At 41.7% G+C, this 17,697-nt stretch overlaps 1 protein-coding gene across 1 annotated transcript in view; it reads right to left on the reverse strand.

The window, feature by feature from the left end:
- MYH15 (myosin heavy chain 15) overlaps positions 1-17,697 on the reverse strand; it is a 69,596-nt gene that overhangs the window by 34,832 nt on the left and 17,067 nt on the right. The window contains exons 12-24 of the mRNA XM_075908240.2: positions 13,381-13,484; positions 12,772-12,910; positions 12,515-12,633; positions 10,689-10,838; positions 9,255-9,425; positions 8,528-8,707; positions 6,777-6,909; positions 5,034-5,101; positions 2,872-2,959; positions 2,526-2,643; positions 2,101-2,224; positions 806-942; positions 183-438 (exon numbers count right to left, since the gene is read on the reverse strand). Of these exons, the coding sequence (XP_075764355.2) occupies positions 183-438; positions 806-942; positions 2,101-2,224; positions 2,526-2,643; positions 2,872-2,959; positions 5,034-5,101; positions 6,777-6,909; positions 8,528-8,707; positions 9,255-9,425; positions 10,689-10,838; positions 12,515-12,633; positions 12,772-12,910; positions 13,381-13,484 (1,787 nt within the window). The remainder of the gene's footprint in view (positions 1-182; positions 439-805; positions 943-2,100; positions 2,225-2,525; positions 2,644-2,871; positions 2,960-5,033; positions 5,102-6,776; positions 6,910-8,527; positions 8,708-9,254; positions 9,426-10,688; positions 10,839-12,514; positions 12,634-12,771; positions 12,911-13,380; positions 13,485-17,697) is intronic.

Genomic DNA, 17,697 nt, shown 5'->3' on the forward strand with positions numbered 1-17,697 from the left:
CACAAACATGAGAATTTAAATTTATTGTTAATTTAACCTAATTTCCTAGCCAGAGCAGCTGCATAATTTACAACGGTTTGTGTAAATACCTAAAGCTAAGTCCCCTTTGGTTGGTTTGCAAGATGTCATATCTGAAAGAACATTAAATAAAACATGAACCAAAAATAGCTTTGCTAACTCACTGCCTGCAGCTGAAGCAGCAAGTCATTCTTCTCCTGAACCAGAGAGACTTGCTTTTCTTCCAGTTCCTTCCTCCTGGCTTCAGATTTTTCCAAGGCCTCCTTCAGCTTCAAGAATTCCTCTTTCATATTGGCCATCTCCTTTTCTGTTTCTGCGGACTTCAAAAGGGGCTTGATCTTGAAGAAAAGCTTCATCCAGGGCCAGTTCTTCACAGTCATGAAAGCGCGAATGTTCCACTGGATCACAAGGAGGGCATCCCTAGTTTAAAAAAAGAAAAAAAAAAAAAAGTAAAGCCAGACTGAGTTGAGGGAGATATGAACATGCTTTGAACAAGTCTCCAGATCAGTTGTACTTTTGTGCTCTGAACAGCAGTAGGAACTTGTACTGATACAGACAAAACATTTCCTTATGGCTTGACTGCCAAAAACACTGAACATCTTCAGCTGACTGATTTTAGTCAAAATTGTGGGTGAACAATATGTTGTTGTAAATCTATACTTTATTATCCATAATATAATTCAGTTAGAGACGTAAGTGCTTCTATAAGGACCTTATTTAGTCATCAGCTGCAATAGTAATGGTTTCATCCCCCAGACTGGAGGGAATAACCCTCGATTGTCTGTACCTTCGCTCCACTATTTTTTGGAACTCAATGCGCATCAGTTTGCCTCGTGCTCTTGCTTGGATCATTGTGAGGATCTTGGATAGCCTCATATCCCTCATCTCTTCCAGATGGCCCAGGAGACCAGCCTTAAAGAATACCTAAAATATAAGCAGATGTCATTTAACAAGCTCAGAATAATTCCATACTCACAAAATATGGGGCAATATAAGTCAATTTTTATTCTGATTCTAGTGGTCAAGGGAAGACTGGTAACAATATAGAAGCAGAGTGGTGGTTAGGTACTATAAAGATCTGTGTCAAGGGATTGTGTTATAAATTTATACTGACACCACCACAGTACTCATCATAGTCTGATCTTGCCTATTTCTACTGTACCAAATTCATTAACAACCATGCTACTAATTGATGTTAGACCCCTGGAATGTTTTTAAACTTTTTCACTTGGGCAAAATAAAATAGGAGCAAATCTGCTGTGGTATAATTGTTGATCTCACTAGCCTCGTTCAATGTAGAAAATCATCCTCCTGTTGCTGAAAATAGGTGTATCTGAGCTGGTGCTAGCATCAATTTCACTGTTGGGGTAGACAGGACAGAGTTGTGGTTAGCACCATTTCATAAACTGTAGTCAAGTCTCACTTTGTGTAAATAAGGCAGCTGAATCAGTGCTGGTCCTGTCAACACTGGCAGTGAAAGTGCTATCAGCTACCTGTTGTTGGCAGCATTATTCTTTTAGAAAATAATACGCAGAGCATCAACTACCTCTCGACATGTAAAGCAGAACTCATCTGTACTATTGTTTGTATTACTAGCTTAACAGTAGAATTTCTTTTACTAGTAAGACTCTTGTTTTAATCTCGCTCAGGTTCTCGTAACCATATATTACCATCACTGACAGCTGTGTGGTGATTTACATGAGAAGAGATTTTTGTGTCCATCTAAATCCTGGATAACAAGTGTCCCCACAATGCCGCAAACCACATCAACTTCACTACCCTCACCTCTCTCATGTTGCATCTTTATTGCCATTATTAGACAGAATGTTTAAAATAGCTGCATCAAGATATAGGCTACTTCTCGATGGAAACATCAATATTCATGACAAGAACTTATAGCTGGGTTTTTCTTGCTATGTTAAGCAGTGCATTTGCTTTCTCTTTATTTTCAAATATGGGCTTTGGTATGGTCATGTTACCATATAAAACATTAACTTCAACAACATTTAGATCTAGGTCTGAACTCCGCAGATTTGAAATCTTTGCTTTCAAAAAAGGAATCTCAAGTTCTTTTCCAGTTACCTTTGTGTGTCCAAAACGATACTGGGTTTGGTCAATATCTAAAGAGCCCAACAGTTTTTCAGCAGCTTTTCTGCTGTCCACAAACTTATCTTCTGGGATGGCAGCTGGATTCAGAATACGGTACCTGTTAATAAAAAGGGGAAGAATAAGCAAAGGGGGCCAAGGAGGCTGGGCCAGGTTCTGCTTTCATTAAACTGTAAAAAATATGGGTAACCTCAGCCATGCCAGTGGAATTATTTCAGAATTAATCCAAGAGCAGAATAATTCCTCTCCAATTCCAGGCATTTTGAACTGAAAATTAGTATGAATGCAACAGAGAGGGAAGAATTGCCCTGGCTCATTTTTATGAAGAGGCTACAAAGATTTTGACTGCAATTGGCTCATTTGAAGAAAGGGGACGTGTCAGGAGCTGGTCTCAGCGTTACCTCTGTTTAAAATCAGCATATAGCACTCTGTTTGGAAATCCTTTACGGCAAATACGGATTCCTTCCAGGACACCGTTACAGCGAAGCTGGTGGAGGACAAGGTATGGATCCATTGCCCCTTAAAAAAATTCAAGAATTTAATTAAATGAGATTTGTCCATAAGGATTAAACCTTCATTTTGCCCAGTAGGTGAGAAGAGTTGGAAGAGCATGCCTTGAAAGGGCAGCTATCATAGGAGGAGGAGAACTATCAAATTGCTTTTAAGTGTGAGCTGATGACTTAGAAATGGATTCTAGAATAAAAACAACAGGACTAAAATGCAAATAGATTGCTGGATTTTCCATACCTGGCGTTTTAGTTTCATTGGGGATAATGCAGCGCACAAAATGAGGAGCCGTAGATCTTAGATTAGTCATCAGTTTATGTAAATTTTCCTAAAAAGGATATAATAAAAAATTAGCTAAATCATTAGAAAACTAATATCATACATGTATAAGTGTATATGTGAGCAGCAATGCTATAAAATACATATTTATCTAATAAGCAGAAAAGGAGGCAGACTTACAATTCACACTACCCCTACTGACTATTCAGAGGGAATACTCTGCATATGTCAAATGAAATACATATCTTCATAATAAGTGTACTGGGAGAGATTCTTGTAGGCACAAGGGGAAGTTAGGTGCCCACCTAAAAAGAATTTGGAGGCCGGGAAAGAAGCCCGAGGGACTATAACAAATAGAAAGTCACCAAGCTGCCAAAACAACTGATAAAATTCAGAAATGCTGATACACCTCATGAACAAACTTAGACTACATAAAAAAAGTCACACACAAAAATGCAGACAGAAGTCCAGCAGCAGGGTTTGGGCTACCTGTTTTATTGCACTGAGTGCAAGTATGATTACCTGCCTCATAGAAATATCGCATGTGTGTGTGGCAAATAACCTGAAGCCCTCAGGGTGCATCTACACAGCAGGGCTTAACTCGAAATAAGTCAATTGCGTAGCTTACTTCAAAATAGCTTATTTTGAAACTGGGAGCGTCTAACACAGCACTTAATTTGAAATAGAGCACTCTTCCGCCGACTTCCCTTACTCCTTGTACAATGAGGGTTACAGGAATTGAACTAAGAAGTCCTCCAGCTTGACAGTATTTCAACATTATTTTGCTTAGACGTGGACTAAGTTATTTTGAAATAACACTCATTTTTTGAAATAATGTTGCTGAGTAGATGTACCCTCAGAGACAGTAAAACTACCAACATGGATGGGTTTTGTAGTAAGGTCCAGCAAATACCAATAAGACACCATAGATGAAAAAATTGCCACGAATTTATGCCACAAATTCTCCTTTCTGCACTGTTAACAATAAACATCTTCAATGACTTGTTTGAGTCCCTATGACCAGGCTACCCTCCATCAGGTAAAACAGACACTGACAGAAGGTTGACAGATACAGTGCATGAGGAAGAACTTGAACACTGTGCAAGAAATACTGAGAGAAAATTTGCCAGTTTAAATCTTGATGGGTGAAGCACTCTACACAATGATCCAGTAATATGTACATGTGTGACAATAGAAGATGGGTTTGCATTATCTTTCAGATACAATAGGCATACCAGGAAATGCCCACACAACAGAATATTCAAAAGAAATGACAGTGAAAGCTATAATAAACTGAACAAAAATTAAACTGTCACATGCAGTTTTGTCACAAACAACACTGCAAACATGAGGAGATACTTAGAAGATGAAACGGAAGAATTTTCCTTAATAATATATGGCTGCAGTGCCCATTTAATGCATCTTTTAGCCAAAGACTTAGCTATGTTTTCTCCAGGAATAAAAGATGTTGTTGAAGTCACAAAATACTTCTGTAACAACCATTTTGCTTCAGATTCACTGAAGAGAGCAGGAGGATCCAAACAAATTCATCCCTAAAATGTTCGATGGGATTTTGTGGTTGATTGCTTTGCACAATGTATTAAGAATTGGCCTATTCTCATAAAACTTTGCAAAGAAAACTGTGATTGAATAGACAGAAGTATCTCATCCAAAGTATCTAACATTGGATTAAAGACGAATGTAGAGGATATGCTCAGGATACTGAAACCTATTATCTGTAGCCTGAAACAACTTCAAAGAAATTGCTGCTGTATTTGGAAGGTACTTCAAGAGACATTGTGGTTCCTCTTTTTGAATACAGGCCGTCCTTGCTCTAAGTCCAAGATACGTTCCAAAAAACTTGGATTTGTAGTGAAACAACTTAAAGCAGGGAATTTTTTTCCCACGGATGACTTCCATTTGTGCAAATTGTTTGGCTGGTTTTTTTGCGTGACAAGCTCAGGGAATGGAAGGACTTACCATGCATCAGTTCGTACAAGTGTCAACAACATTACTGTGGAACGACTGTATACCGGAGCGACTTATAGCGGGGATGCCCTGTACAATGTACCCTCATAGTTGAAATTACAGAAAAAAATTGTAAGCCTTTTTAAAAAAATTACTTTGTGCATTGATGACACTGTTTGGAAGGACGCTCCTTTCTTGCGTTTCTTTTCTCCACTGTGATCAACTAAAAAAAAAAATACACGAAGAATAGCTATCGGTATTTAGGTATGAGATAATGACAGTAAAAACATTTCCAGAAATACAATGTAATTAATATTTGGAATAAAGGTAAAAATCAAAGCCATGTGAGTCTCTTTGGTCCTCAGGTGTTGTAAAAAAGAAATTCAATATTCCCACACTATAAATATTATAATGGCTATCATCTTGTTTAAGGCTTTTGGTGACATGTGCTATGTACTCTCTTCATTTCTGTGGTTTTCATCAGAAACAGTAGAAAATTTACTGCATTATAGTTTCTCTATAGTCGCATATGGTGTTAACTATTCATTTCTGAACATGCCTCATAATAAAGTCATACAAATGAATTTCTGACAAAATATAGGGAGTTCAGGATTAATTTATTTTTATTTCATAGAATCAGATCTATTCAGAATAATGTCAGACTAAATAAATAACTAACCGGGATATATAACATGTGAACAGTAGAGTGTAAATGGCCTGGCACGTTTCACCTGAGAACAGCAGGCCATGTCCAGGGAAGTGAAAGGTATCATGTGTTTGATGTTCTCAAAAATACATATTTCTCTTGAGAGTGACAGTACCAAGAATGGCTATGCTTTTTGACTGGCACTATGTACAAGACAGGGTAGCACTTTTGGGACTGATGGTGTGTGGCAAATAGGACTACCCAGAGGCAAATAGGCACTTAGGTACCTGCAATGGTTTGCTAGAGGAAGGCTTTTTGTTATTTTTATTCTGCACCATCTCTAATCCATAGAATGAAGTCTGCAGTCTATTTACTTCTTTCACAAGGGATCTTATGATTCATGACAACTACATCTACATCTACATAAATGAGGTCTGTAATAAATAGGCTGTAAGTGATTGTGACTTTAGGACATAACAGTTACATCTCTGTAATGAGTACCAGTCCTATTTCCTTAACATCAATTTTAGGGAAGCTTGTGACTTGCCTTACCTCAAATAAAACAGTTCGGGAAAGGAGAGTTTATTTCAGAACTACAGTACTAGGAATCTAATGAAGACCTATTCTTGCACATTTTTCCCGCCTAATTTTGCAGACTTGAGAAGTTTGGAGATGCTCTAGACAGATATCATTGTTTGTCCATCACTAATCCAACAGCATATTTTGTTCATAAGATCTTTTATCATCACAGCAAGTGCATTCTCCTAAATTGTAGGTTTCTCTTGAGTTTGGACACTGTTTGGAAACTTTGTAATTCAGCTAGAGAGAGGTTCAGAATTTGGTGACGTGGCCTGTTCCTGTTGATATGCAGTCATTTATACATTTTGTGCACATTATTTGCACACACAAGTGAGACTTTGTATTCTTCAGTCCCCAATGGCATGGTCAAACCATGTGCTAATATACATACAGGATATGCATGCACAGACTTCAGCATTTGTGCAGACAAAATAGTATGCCAAAATTGCTCAGAGGATGATACATGTGAATGGCAAGCACATGGACAAGTTGCATTAAACTCCTTTTAAACTACTGGGGCACACTGGTATAGATGCCATGCCCATTAATTAAAAAGAAAATGCCTGACAATGTCAGTCAGCAGATGCTGATAGTATACGTTCAGTTTTTAAGTTCCTTTTCAAGCATGTATCATGGAAGTGAAGGAAAATCCTTGTGAGGCGATTCTACTTACCAGCGTCAGCACTAACATAGTTTTCAAACAGGCTTGCCAGCAGTTTGTTGGGAGACTTCTGAAAAACCCCCACCACAGTTTCATTAAGTGGGTCTTTGTTTTTCTCAAGCCAGCCAATGATGTTGTAAGGCACCTAAAAAAGAATCACACGGCACAAAATATAAACCACATAAACAATTTTACCAGTGGAGCATGTCTATCTAACATTTTCTTCTTCACAAGCATCTATAGTTCTTTACATCTTGGTTTGAAATTAATGGTATGAGCTTTGTTCTGTACAACACTTCATAGGGAATCACTCTCGTGAGCCATACCATTTAGTCTCATTTAGTCTCCAGTTCTTTACTTCTTGGTTCCCACTCCCAACAATTCCCCATCTGAATCCTCTATGGGTACGTCTAGACTACATGCCTCTGTCGCCAGAGGCATGTAGATTAGGCTACTCATCCTGGGATGAGGTTTACCTGGGTGGTTGACAAATACCTTTGATGTCGACACCCACGCATCCAGACTATCGCGCTGAGCCGACAAACAGCTGATCAGCTGTTTGTCGGCTCAGCGTGGCAGCCATGTAAATTTAAATGAAGCGGCGATTATTTAAATCGCTGCTTCATTTTACTATGTCGGGTAGCCTAATCTACATGCCTCTGGCGACAGAGGCATGTAGTCTAGACGTACCCTATATCCCTTCTCAGTCTTGCAATTCTCTCTTTTTTCCTGTGTCTCCATGTGTTCTGTGACCTTGCAGGGCACTAGAAAAAAGTCCATATGCCTCAGGTATTCCATGAACCATATCTTGAGAACTGCTAGTAGAACAGACAAGTTTCAGTTCTATAGTATAATAATAGACCTTTTCATATTCCAGAACGCTGTTGGATTTTCTGATAGAAATCTCTTAACTGCAGGCACAAAGCTATAATTTCTAGCTCTGCCAATGGCCCATCTGGTGACCTTAAGCAACATACAGTCGCTCCGTGTCTCTGTTTTCCCACCTGTAATATGGGGATAATGATATTGACCGCCTTTGTAAAGTGCTTTCAAGCTTTCTAGACGAAAAGCACTATTTAAAAACTGGATTTGAATTATATTATTATTAAATATAACATTAAATCGCACTCTGTATAGTGAGTCTTAAAAGTGGTCTCATTGGGTATTTACGTTTTCTCAATGATTCCATATCACATTGGCTCCATTGGAGTAAAAGATGTTCTGAAAAGTTCTGAATACTCAACTTAGAATGAGAAATCAGATTCATTCTAACTCATGTATTACCACCCATCCACCAATGATTCCGCACTTAGACTTTAGTTAATAATCCAGTTAACTGTGCAAGAGGGAGAACAGAATTCATTTTATTTTTAGCCATGTTGGCTCTGCAGCACTATCAGAAGTAAAAAGCAGTACCAATATAGCATGACTGAATTCATACAGGGAATTAATAAACCAAGTAAGATGTAACATTTTTATATGGTTACATTTCTGAAGGTGAGTAAATTAGAGCAATTTTACAGACATGCCTAGATACACCTGGGCAAATCTTCACTAAACCACCACATGCCTACTTAATTTGGGCTGTTATAGCCACATTTTGATGCACCTGGCTCCCTACGTCTTAATATGCTATTTTATACTTACTTCTCACTGTCCCCGGGTATTTTTAAAGTATAACTTTTTTCCTTGGTGGCTATGGGATGAATCCATGTGGAATAATTCTAGTGCAATGTCTTTCTCTGATGAGACTGGAAACTTACCGCACCAGCATAATGAAGAAGTTCAAAGTGAGCTTCATACTTCCTTTTCTTGTCAAGCCGAGGTTTCTGGAGGTTAGGTGACTTGCCAAGATGGTTGTCATAGAGTTTAGCTTTGAACGTCATATCTGTAGCCTTTGGGAACATGCACTCCTCCTCCAGGATAGACAGGATGCCCAATGGCTGTTGATCCAAACAGATTTTTAACAAAAAATATTTTGGATTCCATTTTTATGATTAGCAGATTTTAGTAGTTTCTCAGGCTTGACTTGATGGAATTCCCCGTCATACTGACTGGGTGACTCATGTTTATTCTGTTAAAACAGCTAGCAGACTTTTGAAGACTCACCATAGGGAATGAATGGACTGAAGTTCAGAAGAAACTCTGCAACCCTGCTTTGGACCATAGAGCAGGTAGGGATTTGCACATTAATATTTATTATATTATTCCTATTACAATAATGCCTAAAGACCACAAGCAGGAGCTCATCATATGAAGTGCTCTACACACAGGTGGAATATAGCACCTGTCTTGATCAGCTTACCATTTAGTTTGACAAATCTCAGAGGGGTAGCCGTGTTAGTCTGTATAGGCAAAAACAAGGAGGAGTCCTGTGGCACCCTAAAGACTAACAGATTTATTTGGGCATAAGCGTTCGTCGGTCTCCGAAGAGAGCATTATGAATGAAAACAGGTCTGAACATACATGACTTTGTGCTCCGGTGCATACCTTTTCAATTAGGTCAATGCAGGCCTGCAAGTCCAAGCCAAAATCAATAAACACCCATTCGATGCCTTCCTTTTTGTATTCTTCTTGCTCCAAGACAAACATGTGATGATTGAAAAACTGTTGCAGTTTTTCATTTGTGTAGTTGATGCAAAGTTGCTCAAAGCTATTATACTTTGGGGCAAAGAGGAAAAAAAGAAACATTCACACAAAATTAAATATGAACAGAGTTCAGTGAAAGGGATCAGATATGAAAAAAATGGTCTAAAAATGGTCTAAACTTAAAACTACATGGCAGGTAAATGCCAGAGAGGCTATGGGGGGTGTTTGTTTGCCAGGCTGACTGCTTCCTAATGTGCAGTACATAGGAACATTAGAATTTCCAGATTTGATCAGAAAACTGGTCTGCCAAGTTCAGCATGCTTAGTTTGGCAGCAGTTAAAACCTAGAGTTTCCCAGGAAAGCAAAATCAACATGTTAGCCAATTTGTGCAGCACTGTGCATTTCTTTTCTGACCCCTGGAGTAATCAAATTTACTTCCTGGGTTAGATAATTTGATCATTAGAGACATTTAGGATGTTCAGGGCTGCCAAAACACCAAAATATACAACAACATTCTTTTGATTTGAGTGGCAAGCCAATAGCAATAGAAAGCAGCATCATAAAGAGTCAGACAAGGGCTGGCAAACCAGGCTAACAAAATGAGTGGTTTACATTGACCTGGCAAATAAACAGAGAATTATTGCCATGAACAGTCTACATTATTTCAAGCAGTAAGACCACAACCAGGTCTCTGAATGTGAATGAGTTGAGTACCATGACTTGGTCTTCAGTGAACAAAGAATTAACTCCAGTTAAGCCCCCCGTATAGGTCATCCCTAGAAGACAAAGTAGGAAAAGATACCAATGGGAAGGCTGGGCTCCATGGTGGGAAAACTTTCAGTATATTTTCTAGTTACACTGGGCTATATTGAATTTCTTCCTTGTAAACACTATTCTCCAAGACTTCAATAATACATTTTGAGGAAGAGGCCTTCGTGACCACGATACTTTGCTCACACCCTTCACATGAGCAATATCACAGCACATAAGTAGTTCCTTTCCAAGAGGAAGGCTGCTTTGAGTAAAATACCCTAAAGCACACCTTATTCCAGTCAACTTCAAATACACGATTCAAGGGCAGATAAGATGCAGAAGTCCTATCTAACCTTTGGAGCTGTCCGCCTTTATCGAATGTCCCACATTTCCCCAATTCAATCGTGGTCTGCATACCTAATCTTACAAGGTAACGAGTGCCCCCGTGCACTCGTGAGTCTCTTTTTTGACTCCATTCCTTTTTTACCCTACCTGTCCATTTAGAAGAATGTTGAAATCCAAGAACTATTGCTAAATAGCTTTTGGTGACCTTCAGCTGAGTCCTTCCCAACCAATACTCACATCAAAGATTTCAAAGCCAGCAATGTCCAAGACCCCAATGAAGAACTGTCTTGGCAGCCTAGTGTCCAAGGTCTTGTTAATTCGTAATACCAGCCACTTGAACATTCGATCATACACTGCCTTGGATAAGGCCCCAACAGCGTACAGAACCTAAAGGACAGTTTTCAAACACAGTTATCAGATAGTAATCAGGATGACAGAATGCATTTCCAGGACACAATGCTTTTCATCTCTGGGCACTTAAAGTATTAAACCCCTGCTTGTAGTCTGAAGTCAGTAATCCTAACTCTGAATGATGAATGTCTAACAACATTAGGAAAGTTTCCTCCGTGAGCTGTGCTGCATCTTAATTCTGTAGCACTAGCAATAATGTATTTCATTCAATCTATCCATCTGGGGCCAAATCCCAGCCTTACCCCCACCCTTTGCGGAAGAGCTGGGTAGCAATTTACCACTTGGGATAAACTGGTAACCCTGGAGTGCAGCTGGAATCTGGAGAGTGAAGCAGACAAGTGCCGGTGGCTGTGTCCTCTTGTACCGACGCAGGAGAGCTCTGTAACCCAGACTCATGGTGATGAGGTCAGAGAGGGCCCCTATTTCCCTGCCTGTGCTGGGAATAGAAGAAGTCCTGCACAGTTGTAGAGGATCCTAATGGGTCTGAATGGTCCAAAGTTTACTACAGACTAACTGCTTCTTATTTTTTTGGAAGGTACCATGGTCCTCAAAGTTCTACCCATGATGACTAGCTAAGGATATATTAAAACAACCTAACACAACTAAACACATTAAATAGCACCAGGCAATGGCTCTTCACTATCCTCTCAAATAGCCAAGAGGAGAAGATGCACAGGATATAAGACAGTCTATATCTGATGGCGCTCTGATTCTGGATCCCACACCAGGACTTTGTCTTCAGAGACTCATTTTCATTGTAAACTAAGCTCCTTAGCATCATCCATACTGCTGCAACTTTCCAGAGAAGTAGCAGCACTAACTTAATCCCTTCTTTAATAGGTAAATTAAGAGATACTAATGTATTGACCTGATCCAGACCAAGGCTTTTGGGTTCTAAAATCATGTAAGTGATCCATGAATAAATAATAATCCATGGCTCAATTCTTCTAGGTGTAATTCAGGTCCAGAGTTAGATACACTGACTTGTGTGGTTTACACAAAAGGTTTCCTTTAGCGGGTACTGTTATGATATAAGGAAACAATGCTACTGTAAAGTCTCCTCCTTCCATGATTCCCTGGTAGCATTTTCCATGGGTTCACTAACTCTATCATCTTTTTTTGTTAATTACCAGAGGCAGAGAAGCACATTGCAATGCAGCACACGGCAAACTATAGGGCTGAGCGGCTTACTTGGGAAAGAGATCTAAGACTCAGGAATAGCTGAAAAACAAGAGTCCAGCTAGGCAAGAGAGTCCATTTTATGCCAGGACAAATATCGAAGAAAAGATAAGGTGAAAAAACTTAAGGGCTGCCCAAAGTTTGACAGAACCGGGCTCAATTCAGTTTTAAATCTACCAGTGCCCAATACAATTATTTAAAAAAATGAGTTTCTGTATGTGTCTGAGATGCTATTTCCACAAATGAATGGGCTGGAACATTCAGGGAAAAAATGTTTGCCAAGAAAAAATACGTCTGAGATAAAGTACAGTTTTGGAGTCTAAAGAGCCTAAATTACAAAAGAGCGCAGCACTTGTATAATGCATAGAGACATTATATTAATAATTGTAGTTATCTTTTTTGGGTGCAGAGTTCTACTATAAAAAGTTGTCGGCTTGTAGGAGAGATCAAATGCTGTCAAAGTGTCTGCTCACCTGTTCAACGCTTTGACCTTTGGTGACATACTCATTCCCAACTTTCACGCGTGGGTGCAACAAACCCTTAACCAAATCAGAGGAGTTAATTCCCATCAGATAAGCAGCTTTATCAGTATCTAGTCAAGAGAAACAGGATTTCAAATTAATTGTAATTGAACCTTGAAAACTTGCCTGGACAGAAAAAGGAATTAAGTCTATCAATTTCTAACCAGAGAAAGTGCATAATGGCTTCTGAATTATTTCTAGTGCCTTACTTTCAGTGCCATCAGCCTCTGCTTGCTCCTCTCTGGGTCTCTGTTTAAATTTCATGTTCCCGAAGTGCATGATTGCCCCTGTGAGCTTGTAGGCACCATACTTTTCATCTGGAATAAATCCCAAGATGTCCATGGCTTGCTTTAAAAAGGAAAGAAGAGAGATTTTGTCACTTGCCTCTTCAATAAGCATCCTGCTTTTCTATAAGAGCATCTCTGAATGGCTAGAGTTGCACTATTCTGGAGATACTCTCTGGAACAGGAGCTTTTGGAACAGCCTTCAGACCACTCATCGAGGCAGGTGTTTCTTAGTGACACTGAAAATCCTCCAACCCCTTCTCCACCACTTGGGCCTTTTATATGAACATGACAAGGATTTTGTGTCCATGAACTTGCAAGGCGTCTATACCCAAACTGTAATGATGATCAAATTTCATACTTCATGGTGTGAAACAATTAACATGTGCCTCCCCTCACCCCTTACTCCAGCTTCCATTTAAATCAACGGTAAAAATCCCAGTGAGAATATGACTGGGTCACTGACAGTACTCTCTCTCAACACCCCCCCCTCATTTAATGTATCAAGCAAATGCCAAACTAAGGAGGTCTTACATCTGTTCCCATTAGCTCTTCTCCATCATCCAAATTGTCTACAGTCACTGCCCCTTGTGAAGAAAAGTGGAAGTCATAGGGGTTGGTAGATACCAGCAACATATCTGCAAAAGAACCACTGCAGTCAAGCAGTGCCGTTCTAAATGGCTTGAAACTGATTCTAAATGAAAAAAGAATCCATTGTTTCACTTCTCTGTCTCTCCATACGAATTCACACACACTGTAAACTCTTTGGCTGTGTCTAGACTGGCCGCTTGAATTTGTGCAAGAACACTGACGATCTCATGTAAGATTGTCAGTGTTCTTGCGGAAACGCTATGCTGCTCCGGTTCGGGCAAAAGCCCTCTTGCACAAGTGCTTTTGCGCAAGAGGGCCAGTGTAGACAACGCGGTATTGTTTTGCGCAAAAAAGTTTTTTTGAGGAAAAACGCGTCTAGATTGGCACGGACGCTTTTCTGCGAAAAGTGCTTTTGCGGAAAAGTGTCTGTGCCAATCTAGACGTTCTTTTCAGCAAATGCTTTTAACAGAAAACTTTTCCGTAAAAAGCATTTGCGGAAAATCATGCCAGTCTAGACGTAGCCTTTGGGGGCAGGAACTGTCATTAACTAGATGTGTGTATTGCATCTGGCACCAACCTCATCGGGGCTTTCAGGCTGTGTCTAGACTACATGGCTCCATCAATGGAGCCATGTAGATGAGGGTTGTAGGCAAAGGGAAATGAAGCAGCGATTTAAATAATCGCCGCTTCATTTAAATTTACATGGCTGAGCCGACAAACGGCTGATCAGCTGTTTGTCGGCTCAGCGTGCTAGTCTGGACGCTCCCCTGCCGACATCAACGCCCTTTGTCGGCAGCCCCATTATTCCTCATGGATTGAGGTTTACCGGGGCTGCCGACAAAGGGCTTTGATGTCGGCAGGGGAGCATCCAGACTAGCGCGCTGAGCCGACAAACAGCTGATCAGCTGTTTGTCGGCTCAGCGCGGCAGCCATGTAAATTTAAATGAAAAGGTGATTATTTAAATCGCCGCTTCATTTCCCTTTACCCAATAAACAAATCTACATGGCTCCGTCGACGGAGCCATGTAGTGTAGACGTACCCTCAGATGCCACAGCAATACCAATGAAAAATCTCAGCAACTGTTAGCTCCTTCCTTTCTAGTATCAAACAATATTCAGAGAATATGGCAAATGCATATTCAGAGTTTGATTCCTCCTATAAGCAAAAGTAATCATATGCGAAGATCAACGCTGAGTTCAGTTTCAGCACACTGAAGGAAAAAAATTGCTTGTGGCTATGTAAAAGAAATGTATATCAAAGACATATAGGTGGAGGCCATGGGAGAGACGATACGTTGCACAGGTTATAAATATTGCGCATAAAAAGTGGGTGAAGAGTTTCTGCGTAAGTTACTTTGTCATTTCAGAGTTGGCCTGCTGTGTGCAGCCCAGAGTCAGCGGGACTTCCCGCTGGGGCTCTTGTACATTTCAAAGGAGGAATGCGGAAGTGCCTATCGACTAGTCAATTAGTCGATGGAAATTCCATCGACTACTCGATTAGTAAATGAATCAATATTTAACATCCTTATCTTTCATTTGCCTTTGCGCATGCACAGCAAGCAGCACCAGTGATTTGTTACTAAACACTCCCAATATTTGTTATTGCTAGACAGCAATGCAATCAGAAGATAATGGTGAAAAATAGGCCATTTCATTCAATGACCTCAAAATACTTCACAAATGTGAATTATATAAGCCTCAGTGCCTCACAGGGAGGCAGTATGCCCTTTTATCACCTGGGTAATGGTGGTAGGGCCTCTTTCCCTACATTTCACATGAAGTCAGTGGCAGAGCCCCGTGGCATCAAACCCAAAAATCTACCCCCCGAGTTCTTACTTCTACCACTGCACTCTACACCCTCTCTCAGTCTAGAGACAGGGGCAGACTGGCAATCAAAATAGGCCCGGGAAATGGGTTGAGAAAGGCCCACTTTTTCTCATCAAATAATTTTTAAAAAAATTTACTCTTTGACCCCCATTAGTCACACCCCTGACCCGTTAACCACGCCCCTAACCCCCATTAGCCACACCCCCTGACTCCAATTAGCCACACCTCTGGAGTAACATTCTCGGGGCGAGATGGACACATGACCAGAAGTAAAAGGTATCATGTGACTCCTCTCTAAGAACTTTTCCTATCATCCTCCTTCCAATAGGGATTAGTTTGGCCCCCACCACATCCCCCTCAGGCAACTATCCTGCAATTGCATTAACCCAATGTGTGTCACATTAACTCGAGAGTAGGGGGAGAGGGGGAAAGTGCTCCCTCTAAGAGTTTCCTCTCATGAACAGAATGAATTTTGTGTTGTGCACCAGTACTAAGTTCATGTGGCTTGTTTGGATGTGCCACCCAAGTTATTAATAAATACCTAATAAACCTCTACCTTTTCCCTCCGCTGCCATGTCTCCTCCCCTTGCTCCATCAGCTCCCCTGGTGCCTGCTGCCCCCCAACCCCTCACCCGCCTCTGCTGTCCTGACTCAGACTCCTGCCCTTCTCATTGCCCTCAGCCTTCCTGAGACCTGCCCCCCTCCACAAGCCCTTCTCTCCCCCCTGAGCCCACTCCTCCAGTAGTCCCATTCTGATCATGTGAGCTACCCCTCCTCATCCCCTCTCCTAACACCTCCCTCTACACACCAGCCCTGCCTCTTTCCTCCGGTGCTGGTCCCTCCCCTGCAGGTGTTTGCCCTTCTGCTTCACCCCCGGAATCCCTTGGTACTTGCACCTTCCCTTACCCCTGCACCCACCTGGTGCCTCCCCCTTCCCTCACTACCCCTGCCCCCTTTGCCCTCTTTTTCCCTGATGCCCACCACCTTCCCCTCAACACAAGTCCCTTCCTCTCCCACCCTTTCCCCCTATTTTTCTCCCTTCCTCTCCACCACCTTCTGCCTTCCAGTTTGCGGGGCTGGAGTCTGTGATCGGGCCCCAGAAGTCCAGATCCTGCACGAGTCTCTGATTTACCCCCTCCCTGCTGCCAACCCCACATCCTCTCTGTGGGAATCTTGGCGCCAACTGGCCCATCGGACATGTCTGGAAATGTCCTGGGAACCCCCATTTTCCTCTCCAGGCAGAGGGTTTCTATGGGCATGTCTGCCGCTGGAAACAGCCTGGGAGGAGCAGGGGGACACGAGCACGCGAGGAAGGTCCTTAGGGGTCTGGGTGGGCGAGAAGGCTGGAGAAAGGGAGCGCTACACTCTGCAGCCAGAAGGGCTCTGTGGTCGCTGCCTCACAGCAAGGGGAACGAGACTGGGCTGCTTGTCCGAGCAACCCCCCGGAGCCAGGAGATTCCACATCTCTGTTCTAAGCGGCTGAGTTCGGAGAAGAGGAATTCCTCCCCACCCCCCGCCTGTGTCTGCCTCACTTCTGATGCAGACTGAGTGAGACTAGACCCCAGCTCCCAGACCCACCCCAACCCGGCACGTTCCCCTAGCATGGCACCTGGGGGGCGGGGGCAACTACCCTCCCGCCCCTCCCTTTGCTATGCCTCTGGAGTGGGAGAGGGGTGGGGGGGAGAAAGAGCCGTGCAGAGCCAGACCTCTGGCAGCGGCTCCCAGGAGTGGCTTGCCGGGTTTCCCCCTCCTCCTCCAGCAGCCACCAGCCGGCCCTTTGGCCGATGGCCCACCAGGAAATTCCTGGTATCCTGCAAGGCCAGTCCGCCTCTGTCTAGAGACCAAGAACTGGAGAGAGAGCAAGAACAAAAATGTGTCTGTAAAAAATGAAAGCTGTTTCAGAGTAAGCAACAGTAAGTAGTCATGAATGTGTAAATGTGTTCCTGGGCACATGCCCAATCCAGATCTTTAGAGATAATAGGATAGATGCACAGACAGAGAATCAGATATCTCAGCATGATGCAAGAGAGGAGTGCTGGACAATAAATAAGGTAGAGGACCAAGTAAGGGTGTTCTGTGTGTTGCCCTCTGCCATGCTTGCAAGAAGCACTTGAGTTGTCTTTAACTAGCCTTGTGTTTAAGGGAAATTCTCACTATCCCAAGGTGAGTAGAAAAAAAAATTCACATTGTCGTCAATGAACAAGAGTTCAACTAAACTTCTGCTCTACTGCTTCCTTTTTTCCCCACAATGAAAAATAAAAAATAAAGATAAATATTATAGAAAGTACTCTGCTTTGCAAATGTCTGTGGAATTTGCATCCTCTGCAACAAATGTGAAAACTATATTGGGTTCTCTTTCTGCCTTCACTACAGATGTGCTGAATGAGCTTGGTCAAACCCTTTAAATTTTACTTGCCTCAGTTTCCTCACATT

This window comes from Pelodiscus sinensis, chromosome 1 (assembly GCF_052426305.1).
Source record: "Pelodiscus sinensis isolate ZL-2025 chromosome 1, ASM5242630v1, whole genome shotgun sequence".
NCBI lineage: Eukaryota > Metazoa > Chordata > Testudines > Trionychidae > Pelodiscus > Pelodiscus sinensis.